Source organism: Mus musculus, chromosome 11, assembly GCF_000001635.26.
Source record: "Mus musculus strain C57BL/6J chromosome 11, GRCm38.p6 C57BL/6J".
Lineage (NCBI taxonomy): Eukaryota > Metazoa > Chordata > Mammalia > Rodentia > Muridae > Mus > Mus musculus.
The window spans coordinates 107989083-108015740 of NC_000077.6; the positions used below are offsets into that span (position 1 = coordinate 107989083).

Consider the following 26658-nt stretch of genomic DNA (forward strand, 5'->3'; position numbering starts at 1 on the left):
AAAAAAAAACCCAAAAAATCAGAGTTGTGGTGAGTCTGTCATTGCTTGTTGGCTCTCGTACCATGCCTCTGCCTGGAAATTTTGACAAGAGGCTCTGGTTTCTCTGAGCTCTAAGACCCACATTGCAGTGTGAGCCTAAGTCTCCCAGGGGTCCTTTGGGTAACCTCTGGAGAGTTTGGTCAGTGTCTCACGTCCCTTTGCCCCACTTTAAATGTTCTGATTCGTACTTGTTTTGTAAATGTGTCTTCAATAAAAGTGTTTCCATGAGTTAGTGCAAGTATGGCTTTGATGAATATATTTATCAAAGCTCTATGAAGTGTAACATAGCGATGCCACTGAACTTGACAGTCAAGTTCAAGACCCTTGGAAGGGTCTATTTACTTATGACATTCCAGGGTAGACAGGCCGATGCTGCCCAACCATGGAAACACACAAACTGTTGTAGATTTCTCTTACACTTTTTTTTTTCGAGACAGGGTTTCTCTGTGTAGCCCTGGCTGTCCTGGAATTCACTTTGTAGACCAGGCTGGCCTCGAACTCAGAAGAAATCCACCTGCCTCTGCCTCCCAAGTGCTGGGATTAAAAGTGTGCGCCACCACTCTTAACACTTTTTTTTTAAAACCTTTTCTCCTCTTCTTCCTCCTCCTCCCCCTCTTCCTTCCTCTTCTTCCTCCTACTTCTTCCTCCTTCCTCTTTCTTCTTCCTTCCTTCCTCCTCCTCCTTCCCCCCTCTTCCTTCCTTTTCCTCCTCCCTTCCCCCCTCCTCTTCCTCCTCCCTTTTCATGATGGAAATGCTCTGAGCTCATTATCTGGATACTGACAAGGCTCTACAAAGCAGGATAGGGTTTGTGGAAGTTGCACTATACAGAACCAAGGCTGCAGCACGGCACCCTGCCTCTAAGGCCATGCATTCACCTGTGCTCGCTGCAATACTGGCTCAGAGCAATTGAGAGCCTCAGAAGGAAATCATGAGGACCTGGGGTGGGCTTGCTAGAGGGACCTACCTGTTAGCTAGAGTTACCGCCTGTGTTTCCAACCAGCTAGGAATCCTGACATCTAGTGCCTCTACTCAGTTGCTAGGCAACAGGTTAAAAGGATGCTACTTAGTGGCCATTACAGGGTCTCTCTTGGTAGCACAGTAAAGTACAGGAGAAGCCTACTGTTTTCTGGGTAACTCATTTCATCGATTGGAACCGGCCAAGCAATCTTGCCCCCGGAGGGCCTCTGTGCTTTCTGAGTCTGTGACCCGCATAGGCACACCAACCCATCTTCCTAGTCTGCAGATGATACCTTAAGACCCCAGGGTCCCCCACTCACCCTGTCAACTGACCCTGTTTCCCCATTTCCTGTGGTCTGTGTCCCTCCTCCTCTTCCTGCAGCCTGGTCTCTTTATGTTCTGTCCCTGGTCACCCATCTCTAGTCACTGGAAAGAGATTGAGGTCCTCTGCTGGGTTCTTTCTGGTCTATCTCCAGAGCTTAGGACATGTCTGGGACATGGTGTACCTCAAATGCTCTGGATGAATGTATGAATGAATGAATGAATGAATGAATGTCTTTTCATGTAACATTTTCTAAACAGCAGAGTTATTCCTTCTTGAAATAAAATACATTCATTTAAAACTTATGATGCATACATTTTTTTATAAAATAAAAATAATTAAGTGCCTATGATCGTATTGCCCATTGATGATCCCTGTGAACACCTTACAGATGTCTTGTGGCCCTGCATCTTCACACCTTATTAACACGTGGAGATTATGCTGTAACCTGTGCCTCCTGGCCATGCATTGGGCACTTCTCCCTCTCCTGCTGTGGGACACCTGGGTGTTCTCTCTGTTCAGTGTTTCTGTAGCAGGCAGGTGCATCGTTTTCAGTTTGAGTCTCTTCCTTGTTCCCAGATTCCCTAGTAGATGCAGAATCAAGTCAGGAGGTGTGGATGGGCACGGCTGGTGATGTGCATGGCCGACTGTGGATGTGCACGGCTGGTGATGCGCATGGCCGATTGTATGAGGACAGACGGGAAGATCATCGAAAGGAGGTGCAACTAAAGGGTCAGGACACCCTGATTCCAAAAGGCGTTGGCTTCTCTTAGGACATGTGTATATGTTGGTTGGGACATCTAGCAGCATTCTTTCCGATCTGGCTTTGAGACCATCTTCACTCAGGTGTGTCTACCTTTGATATTGGGAAATGATGTCATCATCTCAAAGTTCATCCTCTAGAGCCGCGGCTCTCAACCTGAGGGCCGAGAGTCCTTTGGGTGTCAAATGACCCTTTCACAGGGGTCGCATATCAGATATCCTGCATACTAGATTTACATTATGATTCATAACTGTAGCAAAATTAAAGTTATGAAATAGCAACAAAATAATTTTATGGTTTGGGTTCACCGCAATGTGAGGGACTGTATTAAAGGTCAAAGCATTAGGAAGGTTGAGAGCCACTGCTCTAGAGCCTTACAATTGGAATTAAAAATATTTACACACACACACACACACACACACACACACACACACACACACACATACAGGAACACGTCTTAATGTTTTAAGTAAGATGATGAGTTTGTGTTAGGTCACATTCACAGGTATTCTCAGTCATGCTTCCTTATGAGGCTTGTGGGCTCCATGTCTGACATACCAGAAGGAACAGTCTGGGAAGGTGACATGGCCTGAATGTTTATGCCCCAGATTCACATGTTGGAACCCTAACCCCTAACATGAAGGTGTGGGGAAGTCACAAGGCCTGCCTCCACCATCATAACTGGATCGGTGAGTGTCCTTGTGAAAGGGTCTTGTGCTTTCCAGTAGGCGAGGACTCAGGAGCAAGGGGCCATCTATGAACCAGATGCCAATCTGTCTGTGCCTTCACCCTGAAGCCTCTAGCCTCTAAGTCAGTGAGCAATGGATCACTGGAAGGCTTGTGGCTTGCGTGGTTTGGTTACAGCAGCCAGAGAAAAGTTTACCTGACAGAAAGCAAGCAGCTGCCCCTAGGGAAGGTCACCTCCTATGTCACCCATGTCCTTCTGCCTGCATGCTTTTCTTTGTTTACGCACACTGCAGCTACACTCTGGGACTAGGGGGTGGGGCTGGGTGACTGTTAACACCCGATGACTAAGAGTTTTCTTCCCAAGCCAGGAGTCACAAACAGATGACAGGAGTGTACTCTTCATGCTCCTCAGAACCACAGTCAGCCCCGCCAGCCCTGGAAGGGTCTCTGGGGAGTCTTCCTACCTATAGCAAAGACACCCGAGTGCGGATGGGGATGCGTGAACCTTGCAGATGCTCTCCAGAGCCATCTGCACCCTCCAGCCCCTCACAAGGTTGTGGTAGTGCTGTGGAGGAAGAGAAGGATGCTATTGTCCTCAGTGCAGGGCTCTGGATCCACTGGCTGCAGAAGCTGATCCCCCTGCACTGCAGGTGGCCCCAGGCTGGGTGTCCCCCAACCACAGGAGGATGACAGAGCAGTCTAACCTCTGAAAGAGTTTGGAGACAAGAGACACAAGGCTGTTCGCATTGCAGATGAGGAGTCGGGGTGACATGTCTAGGCTCCTCTCCTCCCTCGTTTCTGAAGCCCAGACTCTTATCTCTGCAGTGGCATACCACCCTGGGAGCAATAGCGAAGGTTCAGTAACTAGCTCTGGCGGTGCAGACAGAGTGCTCGGCTGCTTCAGCACGAGATCAGACAAGTGAGTGTGTGGCTGTGCGTCAGGATGACAGGCCGTGGCTGGGGTCCATTTCCGGGGTGCACGGATCCTCAAGTCATTCATTTCCAGCTGCACTGGACCTCTTACAGTTTCATAGGTTTTATTTTTCAGTGCTGGAGACTGAACCCAGGGCCTCCAAGCTTAGAAGCTAGCTAACACTCTACCAAGAGCTACACCCCCAGCCCTGCACTTGGACTTGATAGGATGCCTGTGTCCCTGGCTAACTTACCAGGACAGAGAAAATGGAAACTTCTCAACACACCTGAATTAAATTATCGTTCGGTCTCTTCTGTGACGTTTGATTCCCCAAGTGGCACAAGACAATAAGGCTGTGTTGCCAGACTAGGCGGCATTTAACTCAAGGATGCACAAGGACGGGGGATACACAGAAAGCCACTTCCTTAGTGAGAACTGTTTTTATGGTCGTAGCCAATGAGGTGGTTGCCCCTGTTAAAATGAAGCCAGGAAGCCACAGGAAGCTGATGGAACCCTATGCTATGGGAACCAGGTCACACCCCATGGGTGGGTAGGTGGGGGAATGTGGCCCCAGGGGTCGATTTAGAGCTTTCCCTGGTGGTTTTTTTTTTTCCTACCAAGCCTGGTTTGTTTCTAGTAGACATTGCTATTCTCTTTATGGCCATCTGTTCTTCCTTCGTGTTCTTTGGCTCATCCAGTGATGGATGGCATGCCTATCGAGCCTGCTTCATCTCTTCCTCACACATGTATGCAGAGTATGTTGATCCCACCCCCCGCCCCCCCAAAACACACACCTTATCATCTCCTGTTTTCCTCCTGTCCCCTGGATTCCTGTTTCTCCCTCACTAATTTCCACTCCACTTTCAAGTCTCCCCCCACCCCCTTTGCTTCTTCCTTCCTTCGTTTTCTGGCGAACGAACTGAGTTTTGTTAGCGTTAACAGGAGCACAGGCACCTTAAGAGTAACTGCTGCCGGGCGGTGGTGGCGCACGCCTTTAATCCCAGCACTCGGGAGGCAGAGGCAGGTGGATTTCTGAGTTCGAGGGCAGCCTGGTCTACAGAGTGAGTTCCAGGACAGCCAGGGCTATACAGAGAAACCCTGTCTTAAAAAAAAAAAAAAAAAAAAAAAAAAAAAAAAAACTGCCCCTCGTCCCCAGCCCCAGTTACCACTAACTGCCAATAGCTCTTCAGGGAGGGTGTGCCCCTCCCCCCACCAGCAACAGTTAACTGCCTCCAAGTCCTCTGGGGTAGACCTGGCCATTCCTAGAAGCAGCTTAGCCTGCCTCACCTGGTAAGTGCTCCCTAGAAAGCTGTTTGCCTTTAGTCCTTCCCAGCTGCTATGGGAGGATCCTGGGATTCCCCAAAGGATCCTGTTTTGACGAACATCCCATTGTTACCTTTTCTAGGTGTTTCCACCCATGAAAATGTAGTCTGCCTCCCCCCCCCCCCAATCCCCTCACCTCCCAGGGCTGACAGCCAATTCATGCAATGTCCACCTTAGGGAATGGCTGTGGCATATTATGTTTAGACTCTTTTCACACTAACACATTGCTTTTCCTGCCAGGAGCACCTGGATCACCACCACACAGGCTTTGTGGGATCGGAGTCCCTTGAATTCACACATGCTGTCCCAGTATTGGTTTTCCAGACTGTCAGCAATGCTTCTTAAAGGCAGGGGATTCTCTGTTCCTGAGAAAACAGTTCCTGGGCAAGCAAGGGCAGATAGAAAGCAGCAACAAGACCTGTGTCGACGGCCCTTGACCGCCTCTGTTTTAGGACGGAGGTTGTTGCCTAAAATTGGGAGCAACTGGGAGCGTGAAGTGATCATTTCATTGCCATTCCTGTTCATGAACAAGTAGAGGCCCAGGCAAGTTTCTGCTTCTGTTGTGGCTTGTGTTCGTCAAGGTGCAGGGAGTCTTTCTTTTACCAGTCTCTACTGCCCTCTTGTGGTCTTCAGCTCCTGGAGTGATTGCACCCTGATGAAGATCTTTGCCTGGAGATTTGCCCAAGGTTCAAGCAGAGTCCAGATAAATAATGCAAAGTGGTGTGAATGAAGTGGTCCATCTTCCCAGACAGACCTTTACAGAGATGACAGGAACCACAGACATGAGAGAGCCAAGTGTCTGCCGGTGTCAGTGGGAGTTTTGAAATGGCCAGATGCTTATAGGAAACTGCAAAGCTCAAATGATAATAGAGCATTTGTGTCTTCTGAATGTTCTAAAACCTTCTTCCACACTCAGGCACCGCAAACCACACAACTAAGAGTGGATCGGAAGAGGCGGGGGAGGCAGTGGGCATTGTCAGGGACCCCCGAGGGGGCTGAGAGGCATGGTGTGGGGGAATGGTGAGAGATGGTGGTAGTTTTCACACGAGGGCAGGATTCAAATGAAAAAGTCAACTCTGGGGTGTTCAGCTAGAATTGAAGAGCCAGAAGAAGCCGGACCAGAAGAATCCAAGCAAGTGCCCAAACTGTCCCAGCCAGGCTTGACACTGAAGCTCGCTTTCCTCCGTGGTGGTTTAGATAGGAAAGATGAACAGAGAGCTGTACCGTGCCACCCCCACCCTGGTCCTCCCCAAAAGGGGCTCGAACCTGGGTTTTTTTACACAGAGGTCTTTGTTTCTGGTTTTTTTTTTTTTTTTTTTTATGAGTTTGCCTCTGAAATGCTGTTCAATCCACTTGTTCAATCAGTGAAATGTAAGGATTTTCTAAACTCTCTCTAATTGACAGAAACAAGCATTTTGAAAAGGAGAGCCAACAACCATTAAATTTAGCACAGAACTTCCACAGTGTTCTGTTTTAGTCCATGTGCATGGAACATTTTAAAACCATCCTGGTTTTTAAAGCCCAGGCATCCAATTATAGCTCTGTGAGACCCCTGCTTCCAGGATTGGCTGCCAAGGCACTGTTCTGTGTTCTCTGAAGTCTGTGGCCATCAGCTCACAGGGAAGGAGTGATGCTGAGCATGGTTGCTGGACCCTCCCAGTCACAGACTGGAATGCCACATATGGTATCCTTACTTTCTCTGGGGCCTCAGTTTTGTCGTCTGTAAAATGGACTGAAATGTTACCTCATCAGAGATGAACTGGATTTTTAAATTTCCTATATTTTTGTTTGTGAAACTAACTTTTAATGGCTGAGCTATTTCTCCAAGTCAGATCTTTTATTTCTACTGGACCGCAACTGGGTGTTGCTTCAATGGCAGTGTCTAGCCATAGCCATGACAGGTGGCAAGCAGTATCAGAAGAGATTCAGGATCGTTAGAGAGGAAGAGACGAAGCTTCAGCAGGAAGACTCCCAATGAGGTAGACACAGAAAGCCAGGCAGTTCGCAGGGTTCTACTGCCAGTGTCGGTCTTCAGAGGAAAGGGGCGGGGGGTTTCTGGAGAAGGAGTTTCAGTGCAAGAGAGAGGTGTAAATCTATACCTTTTTCTGTGTGTGTGTGAAGGGGGGCACCAGCCTGGTGCAAGAGACTGCTGGGAGTGGGGGTTACTTTTCTGTGGTGCTCTGGGTTTCGGGGTTCTGGGGAGCCATGGAAAGTTGAGGTGTAGACTGTGTTGCAGAGTGTAGCAGAGAGGAGGAAGCAGATCACGAGCAGGCTCAAGGGCGGAGTCCTAGGTCCTCGAGCTGTGACCCAGAGGCTTCGAAAGTGTTTGGGGGACTTTTGCACAGTAGTTCAAGAAAGAGCCAACGGGATCTTCTAATGTGTTATTGTGACCTTCAAGGATGCTGTGCTGGGGACTGGAACAGTGTGGGGTACAGAAAGGTGACCTCAGATACAAAATGGGGCATGGTGGCATTGCTTCCTGCACCCCACCCCCACCCCAAGCCATCAGCTTTGTGCAAATGTGGCCACTCAGCTATGGCCCTTGCTGAGACCAAAGACCCTGCTTATTTCTGTGTGGCCTGTCGGCTGAGAGACACACAGTCTCTGGGGGCAGGCATGGGCTAGTTGCTGACAGATTTATTTTCAGAAAAGCCCACAAGGTAAAGATTAGTTTGTGGCCAAGCAAGAGCAAAGCCATGCTGAGGTAGGTGTGTGTGTGTGTGGGTGGGGGTGGGGGTGGGGGTGGGGGGTGACTGCACTCTAGCTTTGCTGAGGTGTCGGGGTGTGTCATACCCACACTGGTAACATTCCCTGTCTCGAACAAGCTAGGGTGTTTCTCCTAGGGTCAATCATGAAATGGGCACAAGAAATACATAGACTAAGAGCAAATGGAACACACTTTGGAAGGAGGCTCTGTGGTGTAACACACAACGAGCTGAGCCATATGGCCTCTCTGTCCCAGGTGGCGAAGTGGAGCAAACCACCCACCCGCGGCCTAGATTTGCTGTGGCTTGGGTGTGAACTGTCCCCAGAGGCTCATGTGTTTGAATACTTGGTTCCCACTGGTGGCCCTGCTTAGGAATGATTTGGAACATTTATCAGGGAGAGCTTTGCTGGAGGACATGGTCAGTGGGGATGGGCCTAGCCCTACCTCCTCTCTAGTCTCTGTTTCCTGTGCACAGAGGCAATGTGACCAGTTTCTTTGCCTCTTTCACCATGCCTACTGCACTGTTTGTTAGGCGTTTTGTTAGAGTGAGGAAGAGGTCTAGCTCTAAGCACCTTTTATATTTACTTGCTTAACTGTCCAAGCAGCCTTGCAAGCCTCTCTTCCATACTGGACTTAGAGTCTGAGGAGAGGCAGGCCAGCCAGATGACAGAATGCCAAGGCCACACAGCCTGGCAGTGGCAAAGATGGGCTTCAGCTTAGGAATGTGACACTTCCTGCTACTGTACCATGCTGCTTCCTGGAATGCCAAGGGAGGTGAGAGTGACCAGCCGCGGAGAGGACCGATCTCTTCAAAGGGGGTAGCGAGTTGGGAAGAACCTCAGTTTACCTGCTGGGAGGGGGATCGGGAGAGCTGATAGCTTTGCTGACTCATTTTCCCCTTCCCCTTCTTTTATTAAAGAATATTCATTTATGTGTGTGTGCCTGCATGCATTTATGTGCATGTGTGTGTGCCTGCATGCATTTATGTGCATGTGTGTGTGCCTGCATGGTTTTATGTGCATGTATGTGTACCTGCATGCATTTATGTGCATGCGTGTGTGCCTGCATGCATTTATGTGCATGTGTGTGTGCCTGCATGCATTTATGTGCATGCGTGTGTGCCTGCATGCATTTATGTGTATGATGGGCATTCAGGTGCCTGTGGGTGGCCAGAGAGGTGCAGGGAGGAAGCTTCTGAGCCGCTTCTCCAGCCTCACCCCTCTCTGGTTCCCTTTTCAGTCATGTTAGGAAATACAGCCTTAGGATTTGAATATGACTTCTTTGTAGAAGGGTTGTGTCCAACATAGTTAGAAGGACAAAGACACACCCCTTAGGCCTGTCACCTCACACAGGTAAAAGGTTTAGGTGGCTCAGAAGGTTCCATCAGAGTGGCTCATCCACCGGAAGTGTTTGCAACTATTTACTCTTAGGAGACAGAAGGGGCTACTCCAAGGGAAGTCCTGTCTGGTAACTTGGTGTATTCAAACCTCTCCTCCCTGCCCCCCAAAACTGTTTCTCCAAAGAAGCCCAGCATCGAGAAACAGGCTTTAAAAAGACAGACAGCAGAGGGCAGAGGAGACAGAGCTCTTGAAAATAACCCTGAATGGTCCTTACACTCATCTGCATACAGCACCATGAAACAAACGCTGGAGCCTCCCCGACCTAGGTGTCATTTAGAATACAGAAAGGGTGGGAGGCAGCAGTCATTTGATGACACATGTGGATTCAGGCTACCCAAAGGAAGGAGGATCTTCCTGGAGCTGCCCAGTAGCAGTAGCCCCTAGAGAGGTGTAGATCCACCTCACCCTTGTTACTTGTTAGAACAGTGAGAATCCTAGGACCAAGCCACATGTGGGCAGGCCTGTTCTCACCCTCCTCAGAACATTTCTGTGCATTAACATGTGTTGTATGGAACAGTTCCACTGTGCCTGTGGATATGTTTTGCTAGGCACCAATCCGTGTGACTGGGTAACAGGGCATTCTTGTTAGTATGCATGTCCAGGAGGGCATAGCTGGGTTCTCAATGACTCTACACACTGATTACTCTTCAGAAGTTAGAATAAAACAACCCATACAAGTCTTTTTTTTTTTTTTTTCTTTTCCCAGTTCAAGTTACCCCAGGCCAGGTGACTCTCCACCCACCAAAGGCCCTTGTAAGTCAGCTTGGCCTTGAACTTTGCATGTAGCCTATGGTGACCTTGAACTTGTAGGTGACCTTGAGTGCTAGGGTTACAGGCAGGTGCCTCCTCCATGCCCTGCTCCTTATCCCATGCTGTGGATCAAACCCGGGTGCCACACCCACACACCCACAGCCACACCCACAGCCACACCCACCCACACCCACCCACACCCACCCATGGAGCAAGTACTCTTCCCTGAGTGACATCTCCAGCACGTTTCCATGCTCCTAACAAAATCCGCTTTCCTGAGGATGTGGAGGCTCTCAAGGAACTGGAGATGCCTGAGATTTTCCCCAGGGAAACAAGCTGGGAGACAGGCATTGGCCCATCCTGGTCAACTGAAGGGAAGGTCACCAGGGTTCCCGTCCCTCAGCTCTACACCCCGGGATAGAAGCCCATTGTGACTAGAAAGCTTCACCATCCCAAATACATCAGGGACAATGAACCAATACCCTCTTATACAGGGGTGGGGGGGAGGGGGTGGGGGAGGGGGTGGGGGAGGGGGTGGGGAGCTGACTGGAGCAGCCACACAGGCCCATCGGTGTGAGGTAGCTGCAGAAAGCCTGCAGTTCACAGCCCGGTTCCCACAGCCTGAGTGAGTGATGGCGTCCCTGAGCCCGATCGGATCCAGAGAGGGGAAAATGGCTGGTTCTCAGCCTTCCTTACACTGTGATGCGGTCCTTCAACAGCTCTCCACGCTGTAGTGACCCCCCATCAATAAAATTATTTTTGTTGCTACTTCAGAACTGTAATTTCGCTGTTATTAATCGTAATGTACATATCTGTGTTTTCTGATGGTCTAAGGTGACCCCAGTGGAAGGGTCGTTCGACTCCCAAAGACATTGCAACCCAGAGGTTGAGAACTGTGTGCAAACGGCTGAGACTTTCGAGAGATAAGGCTTGGTCTTACTGAAATGGGAAGCTCTACATCTTGTAATTATGAGACTTCAGGTCAGAACTTACAGATCTATAATTGCTCTCAAAATAAATTTTATTCTAACAACCAAAGCTTTTGTTTTCTGGCTAGAGAGTTTAATCTCCAACATGACTAAACAGAACAAACCAGCAACAAAAGCATCCACTGGGACCTCGAAGTTAGAGCACAAGTCAGTCTTTCTGATATGTCAGTGGCCACTTTTGCTTTTGTACCTCTAGGGAAGAGCTCAGAGGCCTGTCATCAAGCTTTAGGAAATCCTGGCCTCCAACTCCATCTGTTGAGAGGTCACCTCCAGGGGAGATACCTCAGTACAAATGTGTTACAATCCCAGAATCTTCCACAAGCCACTGGGCAGTTACCCTTGAACTCAAATAGGTCTACCAATAGGCCCAAGGCTTGATAATACTTGGCCATACTAAACTACCCTGAATTATTATTCTGGAAAACACGGGAAGTGCCAGCCTGGAGCCCCAGCACTCCTTCCTTCGCACCCTCAAGGGCTCTAGGGACACAGTCTGACCTGCAGCTGTGCATCTGGACATCCAGGCAGACGTCAAGATGGTGAATGCTGGAAGCTGTGCTGCTGCCTCTGTGTTAAGAGCAAAAGACACGGGAGCCACTGAATGCACCAGGTTCCCGAGCTCTGACACTCTTCTGGCCTATGTAGTTTGGGAAATGTCACCATCACTTATATATCACAGCAATGCTCTCAAAGGATAAGAAGATTGTATTCATGAAAATAAGCAAGAGCCCCCAAATACCCATGAGGATCCCAGGAACAAGCCATCAAACCTCATTTGGGGAACTGCCATTTTGAATTCTTAAAAAAAATTTTTTTTAGATAAAAAATCTCACTATATTCCTCTGGCCAGCCTATAACTGATTACATAGAACAGGCTGGCCTCAAACTCAAGAACACTGTCTGCTTCTTCTGAGTGCTTGGAAATGAGGGATTTGAAATGTGCACTACCATGCCTGACCTAAAAGTCTATTTTATTATTATGTCTGTATGTCTATGATTGTATGGGGGTACCTATACATGAGTGCTGATGCTTATAGAATCCAGAGGAGTTGTATTTCCAGGAGCTGGAGTTATAGGCAGTTTTGAGTCATCTGACAGAGGTGATGGAACTGAAGTCAGGCCTTCTGAAAGAACCACAGGTACCCACTCTTAATCACTCAGCCACTATCTCCAGCACTTCCATTTGGATTCTTGAGACCCCTCTAGTCCTAAGCTCTTGTTGATACCATGCAATACCATCAGAGTGGCAACACTTCCAGCTGTGTAGCTTGGTCAGTGTTGGGAGCAGGAGTCACTGGCAAGTAGACAAAGAGGACTTGTAGCCCTGGTCACCTACGGGGACATGGAAGGAGAAAGGCATTCTGCACCATCTGGGGCTCTTGGTGTACTGGCTAGTTTTGTGTCAACTTGACACAGCTGGAGTTATCACAGAGAAAGGAGCTTCAGTTGAGGAAATGCCTCTATGAGATCCAGCTGTAAGGCATTTTCTCAATTAGTGATCAAGGGGGAAAGGCCCCTTGTGGGTGGTGCCATCTCTGGGCTGGTAGTCTTGGTTCTATAAGAGAGCAGGCTGAGCAAGCCAGGTGAGGCAAGCCAGTAAAGAACATCCCTTCATGGCCTCTGCATCAGTTCCTGCTTTCTGACCTGCTTGAGTTCTAATCCTGACTTCCTTCAGTGATGAACAGCAATGTGGAAGTATAAGCTGAATAAACCCTTTCCTCCCCAGCTTGCTTCTTGGTCATGATGCTTGTGCAGGAATAGAAACCCTGACTAAGACACTTGGGCATTGTTCAGAGAGTGAACAGAAGGTAGTGGAGGTCTCTTGCCTCCATTTCTCCATACTCTACCTCCAGGAGTGGAGCCTGACACAGACCAGGCAGATGCACGCAACTCGCTAGAAACCGCCAGAGTCCCTAATTGTTGGAATCACAGAAAGCACGGGAAAGAAGTTGGTCTATCTCTGACAGCCATTGGATTCTTGATCTGTGGAGGTTTTACCCAGCTACTACAGGGCTCTGGACATGTGAAGTGGATGATTTCTGACTCCAAACGGCTCTCGGCAGATGGCCTCCGACCACCCTCAGAGGTAGGTATGTCCAGCAAAGAAGCCACCTTCAGTTTGTATAATGGAATCAATTTCAAGAGGCTCGAGAATTATATCAAAGTCAGCACAGATTTAATTTGCTTGGAACTTAGAGAAGGGGAAAGTAAGCCAGTACCAAGATGCATGGATCAACATGGTATGTGTGCACACGTGAAGACACACAAATGCTCAGAAAGGTGTGGGATAGAGCAGAAGAGGAAGAGGCAGGAAATAAGAAGCACCATTTCAGACAGGAGACTGGCATCCTTATGCCGACGGATCTGTGTTCCTTCTGGCTGTTCCTTTCCCATCCACAAAGATGCTCTTAACACCCTTCCCAGTGGGGCACAGATTCCAGGCTTTTCAGGCCATGTACTCCTTCTGGAAGTGTTGCCTCCATGATCTAAAGCATCCCCAGATAAAGCTCACAGGAATGACTGTGGCCCTGTTAAGAAACTCTAGGGACACGGAAATTTAATCTCCACCTAATTTTCCTTCTCACAACATTACAGTTCTTTGATTTGTAGATAAAAAGACATTTCAAAACAATTATTCTTAATTCATGGGTCATGCAAAGGGAGGAAGTTTGGTATGGGTCCCTGTTTGCTCCATTAGCAACCCCCCCACCCCACTTCGCTGCTCAGCCATTAGCCCCTGGGTTTTGTCTTGTCAATCAGCACTGCTGAAGATGTAATGAGTACCTGGAAATCTTATTAAAATGTAGATTGATTCAGTAAAAAATAGGATGAGTGCTCTCTCCACCACTGCGACTACCTGGCTAGCCTTGAATCCTGGCCTCATCCTCAGTGGTAGCTCATACTAGACTTGTGGGCCTGGCTCGGGTTGTGCGTTTGTGTGTATGTGTACGTGTGTGTGTGTGTGTGTGTGTGTGTGTGTGTGTGTGTGGTGTGAGTGTGGTGTATGTGTGTGTTTGCATTTGTAAGTGAGAATGTGCAGATGCATACAAAGGCTCTCCACCTGATTTCTGGGGACTGGGTCTCTGGCTGAACCTGTCTCACTAATTAGGCTAGGCTGACCGGCCAGCAAGCCCCAGGGAGTTACCCTTCCCAGCCTTGCTCTGCGCCCTGCCAGGCTTTTCCCCTAGGTGCTGGGTCAGAGTCTAAGCTCAGGTCCTTATGTTGGTAATAAGCACTTTAGCAGCAGCGGGTCTACCCTGGGACTGTGTCACCTTCATTCTGCTCAGTTCTCGAAACAGCCATAAAAACCCTTGTCAGGGCTTACTCTCAGTGTTCCTGTTTGTGCCCTTCTCTGCCCTCTTCCCATTGCTGATAATGAAGGGACACATCCCAGGTCCTCATTCACACCCTGACCTCTGTGGTTACCAGAGCCTAGGTACTGTGGGTGGGGGAGTGATTCTAGCATTATGCTTGCCAGACACCGGGCAATATCCACCCACAAAGTCATGCCTACAACATAAGGCTTTTCATGCTATTTCAGGGATTTGTTAGGACAGTAAAAAAGCCAGTCTGGACAGTATTTCTTTTTGTTTCCCAACAAAATTATGTAATCTATCTCCAAATTAAACTGAGAACACATGGCAGTCTGAGGGCTCCTGTGCGGTCTTTGTCCTCCCTTCCACGACGACCAGCAAGCCTGGACTGTGACCATCAGAGACTTTCTCTGGGTTTGCTCATTGCTAAGAGCTATTGACAAATGATTTAATGAAAACAATTTCTAACTCATATCCTATTTGGGCTTAAGACTTTGCTTCTAAAACCAAACTGAAGTACAAACCTTAAAATATATCTCAACTGATGCCCTTTTAATAGATTTTTTTTTTACCCCCTTAACATCATTTAGTTCAGAAAGTAATTAAGTAGCTATTTAGGGACCAAAGAAGTAGAATCCATACCGGGGGCACATCAAATTTCTGTTTTGTGGCTAAAGGGCATCCGAAAGAACTTAGGTTTCTATAGTAACCATTGCAGGGCTGATCAAATCAACAAATAGCTACGATTTATCTCAGAGTTTCCAATGGGCTGTTTTTTTCCCCATCTGGAAAAGAACATTGCAAATTAGATAAAGTCTTCAAAGACAATGGAGGCTTTCAGAAAATCCAATTTTGGCAATAGTAAATAAAAGAGAAAAACATCTGCTTTCTCTTTCCATGTACAACTTATCCACCAAATCTCTTCTTCACTGATCTCAGTAGTGATTGGATTCTATTAATTTGCTCATTAGTAAGGGAGAGTCTTAAATCGTTTCTCAGAATAAAGGGAAAGAGGCATTGGGGTTGTCTCCAGGGTGACCCTGCAGCTTCTGCATCTCCATGCCAAGCTTCAGAAGGCTCCTTCACTACCCACCCATAGACTAGCCCCTCACAACCTTCAAATGTATTTTGACTTCTTTTGGTTTAGATTCTTGTGTGGTTCTGAACAGTCACAAACATTAAAAAAAAAAATACAGAAACCTACAGTGTTTTTATGCATGTGTCTGGGGTACTTGTGATCCAGTTGGGGTGCTGTGGGTGGGTATCAGCATGCAGTCCACAGGGCAGTATGGCCCCCAAAATTCTGTCCCTTGCTCCCACCCTCTGGGCCCTGCCGATCTCAGTAATCTGGGTCGGGGAGAGGAAGAAGTGGCCGCCTGGGGCAGCATCCAGAATGGCTGGGGAAGACAAGCACCAACCTGCCATACCATCTTCCCAGTAGAACCTCCCTTGGATCGACCCGACACTGCCTTGGCAGACAGGTGACAGCAGAAAGGTAAGTCTATTTTTCTTCAGGGACTGTGGGGTGACTCAGCAGGCAAAAGTACCTGCTGAGCCAGACTGATGATCCAAGGTCAGCCCCCCAGAGCACATGTATACATGGGAGGCACACACACTGTGCCATCAATGCCAGCATGTAACTATAGGGAGATGGAAGCTGAAGACAGAAGCTCCCAGCAAACCAGCCAGACTTGTACAGCTGCCAAAAGACCCTGCTTTGGTCAAGGGAGAAAGGAGAGGACACGATTGAAGGCTGCTGCCTGATCTTGACGAGTGGGCTATATGGCATGGGTATGCCTGCACCTGTGGGCTATAGCCTAAGTGTGGAGGTAAAAAGCAGCCTGTGGGAGTCAGTTCTCTCCTCCCACCACGTGGGCCTCAGGGATTGAACATGGGTCATCCAACTTGGTAGCAAGTGCCTTTACCTGGTGAGCCATCTTGTTGGCCCATCAAATACTGTTTTCAATAACAGAGAGGAGTATTCTAGATATGCCATGTACAATAGAAATACACATACATATGTATACATGTTGTTTTTAAGTTTCTAGAAAATGCATTAACAACATAAGAAATAGTTGAAATTAACTTAGAGTTATGCTTAATGTTCATATGGGGTTATAGCATAAAATACCTATGATAATTAAAATCTTTGGCCATGTGCTATATTTAACCAATTATATCCAAGATATTACTTCAGTATATATTAGCCATGGAGTTATTATTACAATATTTTACACTTTTCATGTTACTATGCCTTTGAAAGCTTGCATATTTTATATTAACGACTTATTTGACATCTGACTACACATAAGTTTAGTTTTGTTTTGAGATGTAGTCTTACGTAATCTAGGCTGGCTTTGAACTCACTACATAGCAAAGGAAGGTCCGATTCTCTTTCTGTCTCCCATGTGCTTTGATAATAAGCATGCACCATTATGCCCAGCTTAAGCCTGTACATATTTTAAATACTCCAAGGTCTCGTATGACCAGCCCCTGTCAAATTATACAGTGCAGCCTGAGAGGATTTTCAATCAGAGGAAAATGTAGGAATTTGCTTTCTGGGACTCATGACTATGTGATCATTTGGTCAGTGCCGTGCTGAAATTATAAGCAGTGAACAGATGTGGTTGATCTGGGCTGACTCAACCAATGGACACAAGAGCTCCTGGTCCTCTTCGACCATGTGAGAGGAGAGGTGGATGTGAAGTCAGTTATAAAGGACGAATCCACATAGTCTAAGGCTGGGAAAATCTGATTTACCACGAGGGGCTTGGCTTGCTGTTCTGTGCCTGGGCCCAGGTGCTTATGGTGGGGAGTCAGGTCTGATAGCATTAGCTTTCGAAGGCAGGTCCCTCAGAAGGGACACTGCCTGTAATCAGGGAAGTGCTCACATTCCAGTGCCCTTCAGCAGCCTCCTGAGTACCAGGATCAAAGAGAAAGAAGGCAGAAGGAACAAGCTGCTGAGTGAAGGGATCCAGCGATCTTTACAACCTTTCTGCTGCAAACATGACCAAGACAGGAGCATCGGAGTTTGATTTCAGGCTCCAAGGAGATGGGAATACTAGGATACCAACTCACTGGTCTGGTTTCAACAATCATACCTTGACTGAAACTTGAGAGGCTCTAAACAGGAATCCTCTTATCTCACTGTACCTCCATTGCACACAAAACAAAACAAACAACACACAGAACTTCCAAACCGCAGCATCAGCGTTAACTACTTCCTAACCTTAGTAAGCGATGTCCACTTCACATAGTCATATACCTAAAGGAAAGGAATGGAGGCCTGGCTAACATGGAATGAGGCCTTACTATGATCCTAGGAATTTGTATAAACTTACATAGCAATGGCACACACCTTTAATCCCAGCACTCAGGAGGCAGAGGCAGGCCTGGTCTACAGAGTGAATTCCAGGACAGCCAGGGCTACACAGAGAAACCCTGTCTCAAAAAAAAAAAAAAAAAAAAAAAAAAAAAAAAAAAACAACAACAACAAAAGCAAAGCAAAGCAAAACAAAACAAAACAAAACAAAAAATATTTAATCCTCATGTACTCAGTAGGTGCTATCCCTCTCCTCATTCATAAACAAGAAAAACAGAGGTCAGAGTTTAGGGAACTTATCCAAGATTGGGGCTGGAGAGATAGCTCATTGGTTAAAGTGCTGACTATTCAAACATGAAGACTAGAGCCTAGATCCCCAGTGTTCATCCAAAGGCTACGTATGGTGACACTCACCTATAAGCCCAGAATGGAAAGGAGCATGTGGATCATATGGGCTCACTGCCTAGTCAGCTTAGCCAAAACAATGGTCTAGGTCATATACCAGTACTCAAAGGCAGTGGCAGGAGAATCTGGGGTTCAAGGTCACCCTCAGCTACAGTGAGTTTAAGGCCAATCGGGCTACAAAAGACCCTGTATGGGAAAAACAGCCAACCAATGAAATGAACCAATGAGAGAGAGAGAGAGAGAAGAAGAAGAAGAAGGAGGAGGAGGAGGAAGAGGAGGAGGAGGAGGAAGAGGAGGGAGAGGGAGAGGGGGAGGGGGGAGGAGGAGGAACAGGAAGAGGAGGAGAAAATTGTGGCCTCAAAATATTGTTTCCTTCCTTCTCAGATGAACAATTTTTATGTTTGACTTCTGTAAAAGATCAGCACAATTATTCACAGAAAGCGCTGGGCTTTCACGGAAGGAACTGGCAGTAAAGAGACACAATGTGCTTTGCTAACCTAGTCAGCTCTCTGATGCCCTGCTAGAGGTCACTCTGGGTATGGCTCTGCTCTTGTTTATGTCTGGCGAGTGGTCCCTGTCAATCACCTGTCAGATAAGTTCACGTTTGAGTATTTACTCAGGACCCAAAACAAAACCACTGAGTTGAGAAGTCTGAGTGGAGTATGGGATCCAATCTTCACTTCTAGTAGTCATGGATATCAGGGCTCATCTGATACAACCTCAGACTCATTATGCCTGATTTATAGATACAATGTGTTTCAGAACTCATTTTACAGACACACTGTATCTAGACATCCATCTGCATTCAGGGTCTGAAAGACACACACACAAGGGTCTTTTTCCCTTGAAGATATGACAAAGGCTGACAAGGGTCTCTCCTACCTCTGTCATAATAGAGCAGATGGCATGGCAGAGAATCCAATCAATATGTGGAACATAATTTCAACATGAAAATGCATTCATTGTGACAAAACTTTAAAATAACTTCAAATAAAGATATCTAGGCAAGAACCACTTTCTACATTAAACTACACTGACAGTGGTGGCTATCTGTTAGAAACAAACAGTTATATAGTAAGTGTGCTTTAAGAACTTCTCTACTGGTTTAATCTTAAAAATAATTCATCTAAGTGCTGACATTACTGCCATACACTTAAGAGAGGTTATACCGTTAAGAACTGGCAAGACCAAGATTTGATTCCAGAGTACTCATGTTGAACCTAAAGTCAATAAACCATGGCTCATGGGTAAATGCAGTCTGCTACTTGTTCTTATAAATAAAGTTTTATTGAAACACACTTTCACTTATTACAACTTGCCCACAGGTGCTTCTATGCTGCAGTGTAGAGTAAACATTATGATAGATACTGTGTGGCCTGCAGACATTATTTGACCCTTTACAGAGAAGACCTGTGAGCCAGAAGTAACCTATCCTTAGGACTGCCTCCCATTCTCAGCACTGACCATGAGCCGACAATAGGAACAGAGACCTGGGTTTGGGAGGGAAGTCAGGAGTCCTGGTTGCTATATATTCTGGGGGCATGCAAAGCAGTGCAAAGTGTTATATTGCGCCATTTGCTTCTCGGTAACCTCCCTGCTTCATCTCTGGGCCTCCGGGTCCAGAGCACAAGCTCCACAGGGGGTAGGGCTGCTTGTTGTGGCCACTGCTGGAGCCCTACTTACTGAACAAAAGAAAAGACATGCAATTTAGTTTGTGACGCAGGGACTGTGTGTGCTCTACCCAAAGACATACATGGACCAGATGAAAAGGCCACAGAGACTCTGTGGACACTCTGGTCACAGTCCTGTTTTGTGTCATCTTTGGGCAGATGAACTGCCCTGATAGAGCGCATAGGGGCTCTTCCAGCCATCCTGGGATTTTTTTCCTTGGCTCCTAAAAGCTTCACCCGCAGATGATTCTGTTTGCCAAGATCCTAGAATCAACAGTTTAAATATGAAAAAAAATTCCATCTAATTATCCGATGAATAGTAACATGGTGCATATAGCTGCAAGTGCTCATTTAGTTTCCTTTTTTTTTTTTTTTTTAATTAGACAGAGTGACTTTTGATGTCTTGTGGGGAGGGAGGCTGAAACCACAGCTTGTTAATTCCTTCTAGAACACAGAGATTGCCTGGGTGGGATGGAATTCCAAAGCTATAATCCCAGCACTTGGGAAGCAGACCTTGAGTTTAAGAGCAGTTTGAGCTACATAAAAAGACCCCCTCCTCAAAAGTTTAAACACCACCAAAACAGAATCAAGCATGGATAGATAAACTTGTCTAAGTCTTGGCCCACAGGCCACACTCCAGCCAAGGACAGCTGTGAATGAAGCCCAAGGTATTACAGATTCAGTGTCCTGTCAAAGGTTGGACCCCACTGCTCTAGATTCTGCAAGAGGCCCCCGAGACATGCTGGCTTCTGAGAGAACTAACAATTGTGCTGGGCTTCAGCAAGTGACAAGCCAGTACTGAGCTTGTGTTCAGCTCAAAGTTGAAAGAATGCATGAGAACAGGGCAGACTGCTGTCAGCCTGTCACCCCTAGGCACTGAGGGAAGGGTTGCCACTTTCACAGGTATAGACCTGAACACAGACCTGAACACAGAACCACGAACACAGAACTATGTACCCATCTAAGGTTAGGCCAGAGACTTCCATTTAAACACAGCCTGGAAGTTGCCATGAAATCCCAGCATCTTTCCGACTCTATCTGCTACAGGCTTCTTCCTGTTGTAATATCGGCAAAATGCTCAACACATGAGCAAACACCATCTGAGGAAATCCAGGAAATTAAGCCAAAAGATGCGCAAAGGAAAGGCTGGGATGTAATTCACGCAGGGGTTCTGTCTAAGCGTGGGGCTCGGAGGGGTGGCACCTGCCACCCAAACCACTGAGGGTGTCTCCTCCTGCTCTGAGGCTGCATGGCTTGGGCTAGTCCTCCACTGTCAAGCCCAGTTCTCCTGGCAGGGAGATAGTGACAGACAACGCACTGTCTCAGTCTCTAGGAGAAATGCTTCACTTTTGGCCCCAAGCCCTCCAGCCCACGATGTTTACCTAGATATTTAACTTGGAACCGGTGGCCTTTAAAAGGAGGAGGTGGACCCATTGCTCAGAGAAACAGGAAGTTAGCTCACCAGAAAGCCATGGAAATGAAGCACCAAAGTGGGTCAGTTTTTCTGGATGAATAAGGTGGTTTCAGATTAGAGCTACTTCGAGTGACACACCTGGGGAGCCCCAACAAAGTTCCTCTCTCGGCTGTGTCCTAGGCGCATGGGTCTAAACAGTGACCATGAATGACACACTTGAGACTTGGGGTGTGAGAGTCAGTTAAGCACAGCAGGTTTCTGCCCTGCCTGGGAGAGGCACCCAGTGTCCTGAAACTCCTTCTAGAAGAATCCATTCAACACAGGGGTGGGTGACATAGTCTGGAGCTGTGTCCTAGCCAGGGTAGGAGTGGAGGCAGAGAACCAGGCAAGTGACAGACAACAGAAGGCGAAAGGGAGGGAGGGAGGGCCATGCACAGTGAACTTTGACTCTCAAGCTTACATTTGACTTCCTTAAAAGTCTTAAGAACCTCATTTTTCCAGTTTTAAACATGTATTTCTTGTCTCTGCTGTAGTTTTGATTTAATTTTTATTTTTTGTTAATGTCTGAGTGCTCTGTCTGCATATACACCTTTATGCCAGCAGAGGGCATCAGATCGCTTTATAGATGGTGGTGAGCCCCTGTGTGGTTGCTAGGAATTGAACTCAGGACCTCTGGAAAAGTGGTTAAAAGTATTTTTAACCACTGAGCTACCTCACCAGCCCTCTCCTACAGCTTTTAAAGATTTATATTTACATTTGCTTTATCTATATGTGTGTGTGTGCACGTTAACATATAGACGTTATATAACATAGACATAACATATAACATAGCTCTCATAACATAGAGCTGGAGTTACATACAGGCCACTGTGAACTGCCTGATGTGGGTACTGGGAACCGAACTCTGGTCCTCTGGAAGAATAACAAGTGTCCTTAACTGCTGAGTCACTGCCACAGCCCCCTCTCCCGTAGTTTTTGATGGGAGAGGTTGTAGACTGTATCTCACCAGAAAGCTCTTAACTTAGTTGAAAGTACACTTGAAAGTTTGACCTACACTGAACTGTAAGTTTTAATTGGCTGTCAACATTAAAAGAAACCGGAAGACGTGATATAAACAGGTGGGACTTTTGGCTTCTCTTGAGGAGCTGCGGGCACAGCAGCAGGGACTTCCATGTGTGCTGACCAACACCATGTGGCCCTCAGAAACAGGAACCATCTCTTTTATTGTTCTATTTCTGTGTTAACGGGGATAGCCCTCAAGGCTTTGAGAGTGCTAGGCAATTAATTGCTGGACTCCAAGCCATGTCTCCAGCCTGGCTGCTACCTTTAGCTTGGTTCACGCTCAGTGGCTCACCCATCCCATCCCCACCACTCCCTGCCATCGCACCAACCTATGCCAGCGCTGTGTCATCTATCTTAAGTATCCCTGACTCACTTCAAGCACTCACGTTCCCAGAAGCCAGGAAACCTGGCAGCCTGGCCTTAAGTATTACCACTGACATCTACATTCACCAGATGTCATCAGCTTGATGATGGAAATAATTTGAACAATTTTCTGTTTTACATCCTTTGGAATTCAGTCCATCTGATATACACCTCCTTTTAAAGGGCAACAACGTGAACGTGATCAGGCTAAAAATCTCTCTCTCTCTCTCTCTCTCTCTCTCTCTCTCTCTCCCCCTTCCCCCCCCCCCCCTCTGCATGTTACTTTAGGAATTCCTGAGATTTCCAGGGACTACTTTATAGTCTGCAGTGAAACGATTACCAGTTATACAGACCTTGAAGGCTACTAAATAATGTGATCAAATAGCCAGATGCTAAGCACTTAGAGAAATAGAAAGCATCAGAGATGGTGGTGGGGGTCCTGAGGGGTTTAGAGAGAAGAACGTTCACTGTGAGCTGAGGCAGATAGGAAGCAGTAGAGGATAAGAAGAAGAGGGGAAGCAGAGAGAGGAAGGGGAAGAGGGCAGATGAACCCAGGACAGAAGGCAAACACACAAACCCACTTAGGAGGAGAGCAGGAGGCTGCCTTGCCTAAATGACGTCTGGAGAGAAAATAAAAAAATAAAGAGAATTCTAAACAGGAGCGTCTGCTGGAGCTCACGCCACAGAAGAAAATCCGTTCAATTTTGCTTTCTATAGGGAAAGTAAAAAAAAATTTCAATAGGGAAAATTTTTTTCCCAGATACTTGAGTGGTAGCTCATTATAGGCAAGTTGTTCTCTAGGGAGTCTCTCTTGGAAGTATGCAGGCGTTCTCTGTGAAAGGGGGGTGCACTCTCAACCTTGCCGTCGCCCCAGTGATATATAAACCATTTTCTTATGTGGAAACCAGCCATGCTTTCACCTCTACGCCATTTCCAACCTTCAGTCTCCAAAGGACCAGGGACACAGAATGCCAACAGCTTGCAAATGAAAGAGGTTACATAGGACATTCATGTTCTACTGTGAAGCAAACAAGAATTAGCAGGAAAATTGCTTTGGGCTTCCCAGTGGTGTCGCAAGAATTGGGTCCTCCCCGAACATGCAGGGAAGACAGTTTCCTGCCCAGGGCTTTATGGGAGTCCTCACCTCAAACTTCTGCCTGAGTTCCATGTTGCCTTCTTCATCTCCTTCTGGAATGGGCACATTGTAGTATTCGCCCTCTTCTTGGTTGAGCAGTTTATACCTTTGAGGACAGGGGGAGAAGGGAGGGTAAGGGCCGTGAGCAGCTCTTTTCCTTCAGCCTCTGGTCAGGCTGTTGGAGAGATGCCTCTACAGAATCCATGGCCAGAGCCCACTGCCCAGCGGGTGGGGAGGTGCGGGGGGGGGGGGGGGCGGGACTATAGCTCCTGGCTTCTCTCAGCCACCTGGGATATGGCAACATGCTGGGTCTCATGGCTTCCTTACCATCCACTGGCCGGCATCTTCATTAGCTCTGAGACACCAAAGGAAAGGGATCCCATGAAGTCATTCCGAGTCGTCCGATCCCAGTCCCAGATTTCTACAGACAGTCGCCGGTCTTTGTCTGAAGGTTTTAATTTGCTACAAAGACAAACGCATATGCAATACAGTCAGACATCTCAGTCATGGCAGCCTGGGAGATACCAACATGCCCACAGTCTGTGCCTGGAATAGTATCCCCAGTTTCCTTCCTGTGTCAACAGGACAGCAGCCTTGCGTCCTAGCTAGCTGCTCTAAAAGCTCTCTCTAGATCAGGAAGCAACGCTGACCCCTGACAGCTCACTCTGACTTATCTAAAGAAAATTTGTATTAGAGAACAGCTTTGAAACATAAAAGTGAAGTTTCATTAGAACACATCCTTGGCTATTTGTTTATATATAATCTATGGCTGCTGTGGCAGCAGAGACTACATGACTCGCAATGTCTAAAACACAGACTTTCTGCCCTTTGCTGAACAGAGCTCAGTGGCTTCTCTCTGACAGAAAGACATTTTTTCTTCTGGTAATGTTCACAGAGGAAGCGCTTCCTGAGTATGTCCCCATGGGGAATCTCTTTGTGCTCCTTGGTATGTGCTGTGCTCCCTGGTATGTGCTGTGTTCCCTGGTATGTGCTGTGCTTGCTCCTTGGTGTGCGCTGTGCTCCCTGCTGTGTGCTGTGCTCCCTGCTGTGTGCTGTGCTCCCTGCTGTGTGTGATCCCTCACTACTGACACTTTACTCTTCCTTACTATTCTTCCCCTTTCTTCATCTCGGGTTTGGAATTTCTGTCAATCCTCCGAGATGAAGCTCAAATGTCACCTCCTTCTGGAAGTGACATTTTCCCTGCTTAAAAGGTGAGTATTTCCTTATTTCTGCTGCAATAGTACTTTCTAAACCATGAGTTCCTTATTCCGTGCTGCAAAAATCATTAAATTCTTGCTTCATATCCTCGCCTAGCTCTTAAAAGGACGAAGCCCATCGGGAGAGGGAACACATCTGCTTGTTACAGAGCAGGCGATGCTAACTTGGGGTTTGCACTACATAAATTCTGGTTAAGCCAAGTCACTACCTATCAACCAGAAGTGATGGCAGCTGTTACCTGACAGTAGCCTGGGAGGGTCTTAGGAATGAGGACACAGGTAGAGACATTTGCTACCCCCCAGCCACCCCCACCTTCGCCAACGGGTGGGCAGTATGTGGTTCATGAGGGTGAGGGCAGAGCTCATCCCAGGGCAGGAAGAAGCACTTACAACGTGAAGGACTCATTCCACTGAGGATTCAGTGTGGAGCGGATGGTTTTGGTTTTCTGTTTGCTCTCATTCTTGGGGTCAGGGATAAGTTTCAGCTTCACATAAGGATCCGAAAGCCCATTTGGATCCATAGGGATTAGATTTTTTGCATCTCGTACTGTGGAGAGAAAAAGAAAAAGAAATTAAAAAAAAAAAAACCCACCACTGACTTGATGAATTAGCACTGGTGCTAATACCATGTTGAAGATGGTGATTATAGCCCAATGGAGTGGTACGTGCCTGCAATTCCAGCACTCAGAAGGTGGGGTACAAGATTAACCTTGGCTACCTAACAAGTTCGAGGCCATCTTGGGCTATGTTAGACGTGGTTTCAGTCCTTCTCCTGAAAAGAAGATGCTGTCTGAGAGGAGAAGAGATTTAGTCAGAGGCCCCTGCTGCTCAGTATGAGGTTCTCACTACCTTCACTGACAGTTAGTGGGGATCATGGGGGCCCTGGAAGTCCAGCCTCCAGGCTCAGCACCAGCTTAAACTAACAGCATTAACCACATTCCAGGTCCTGATAGAAATGCTCAAACCCACTTCAGACCTATGGCAGCAGAACACAAATTTTAAGTGACCTTCTAGCTTTCCAGAGGGAAAGGGGACCCTTGCCCCTTTTGGGCAACCAGCTAGCCCTGGCCCATGGAGCTACACATGTGACTCAGTGTCTACAAAGTGTTATCATTCTTCATAAAACCTGGCAGATTCCCAGTCCTGGTTGAACCTTAGAATCCCTTGAGAAAGGGGCTAAAGTCTCAATACTCAGAGTTAAATTAGAATGATCAAAGGAGATGGCCCAACAACTAGTCTTTAAAAGATCCTGGAACTCACACTACAGACCAGGCTGGCCTTGAACTCACAGAGATCTGCCTACCTCTGCCTCCCAAATGCTGGGACTAAAAGCGTGTGCCACCACCACCCAGCTAGGAACCACTGATATTTAAGGTTGGGATTTAGGAGTTCTATCCAATGTACATCAACCATCATCCAGGCGTTCACTCCCAGGGCAGCGTGTTGTACCCCACCTCAAAATGACAAACGTTGAATCCTCACTTTAACAAGACCCATGGGTGATCCCTGTGTATATTCTGGCCCAAGAAGCAATGACTTGGGAATCAACAATTACAAAGGAAAGCCACTTCCTTCTCATCGAGGAACAAGCTCTTAGATGCAGCTGGTTATCTAAAGCTGCTGCCTCTCAGTGCGAGAAATCATTATCTATGCTGATGATAAAGGTCACGAGTCTGAGCCTGCTGCAGTATGTCTCCCTTCCTATCTTCCTGACAAGGCAAATGTCATATCATCAGAGGCCTTTAACTGGTCACATACTATTGGTACCCACCCACCTCTCTAATCCATTAGGAGGCTCTCTAATCCAGAGGTCCCCAAATCACGTAGTGAATCAGAATCCCTTAGAGGTCAAGCCTTCAGGTGAATCCATGGTATGCAAATATCGAAAAACCAATTTACACCACCA

General features: G+C 47.2%; 1 protein-coding gene and 1 non-coding gene across 2 annotated transcripts in view; one reads left to right on the forward strand and one right to left on the reverse strand.

The window, feature by feature from the left end:
* Positions 1–26658, reverse strand: part of Prkca (protein kinase C, alpha) — a 410502-nt gene that overhangs the window by 55696 nt on the left and 328148 nt on the right. Inside the window, exons 6-8 of the mRNA NM_011101.3 lie at positions 25143–25299; positions 23863–23997; positions 23545–23641 (exon numbers count right to left, since the gene is read on the reverse strand). Of these exons, the coding sequence (NP_035231.2) occupies positions 23545–23641; positions 23863–23997; positions 25143–25299 (389 nt within the window). The remainder of the gene's footprint in view (positions 1–23544; positions 23642–23862; positions 23998–25142; positions 25300–26658) is intronic.
* On the forward strand, positions 7766–7834 carry Mir7223 (microRNA 7223). The gene has a single exon (NR_106082.1). It is a non-coding gene; the product is annotated as a microRNA 7223 (primary transcript).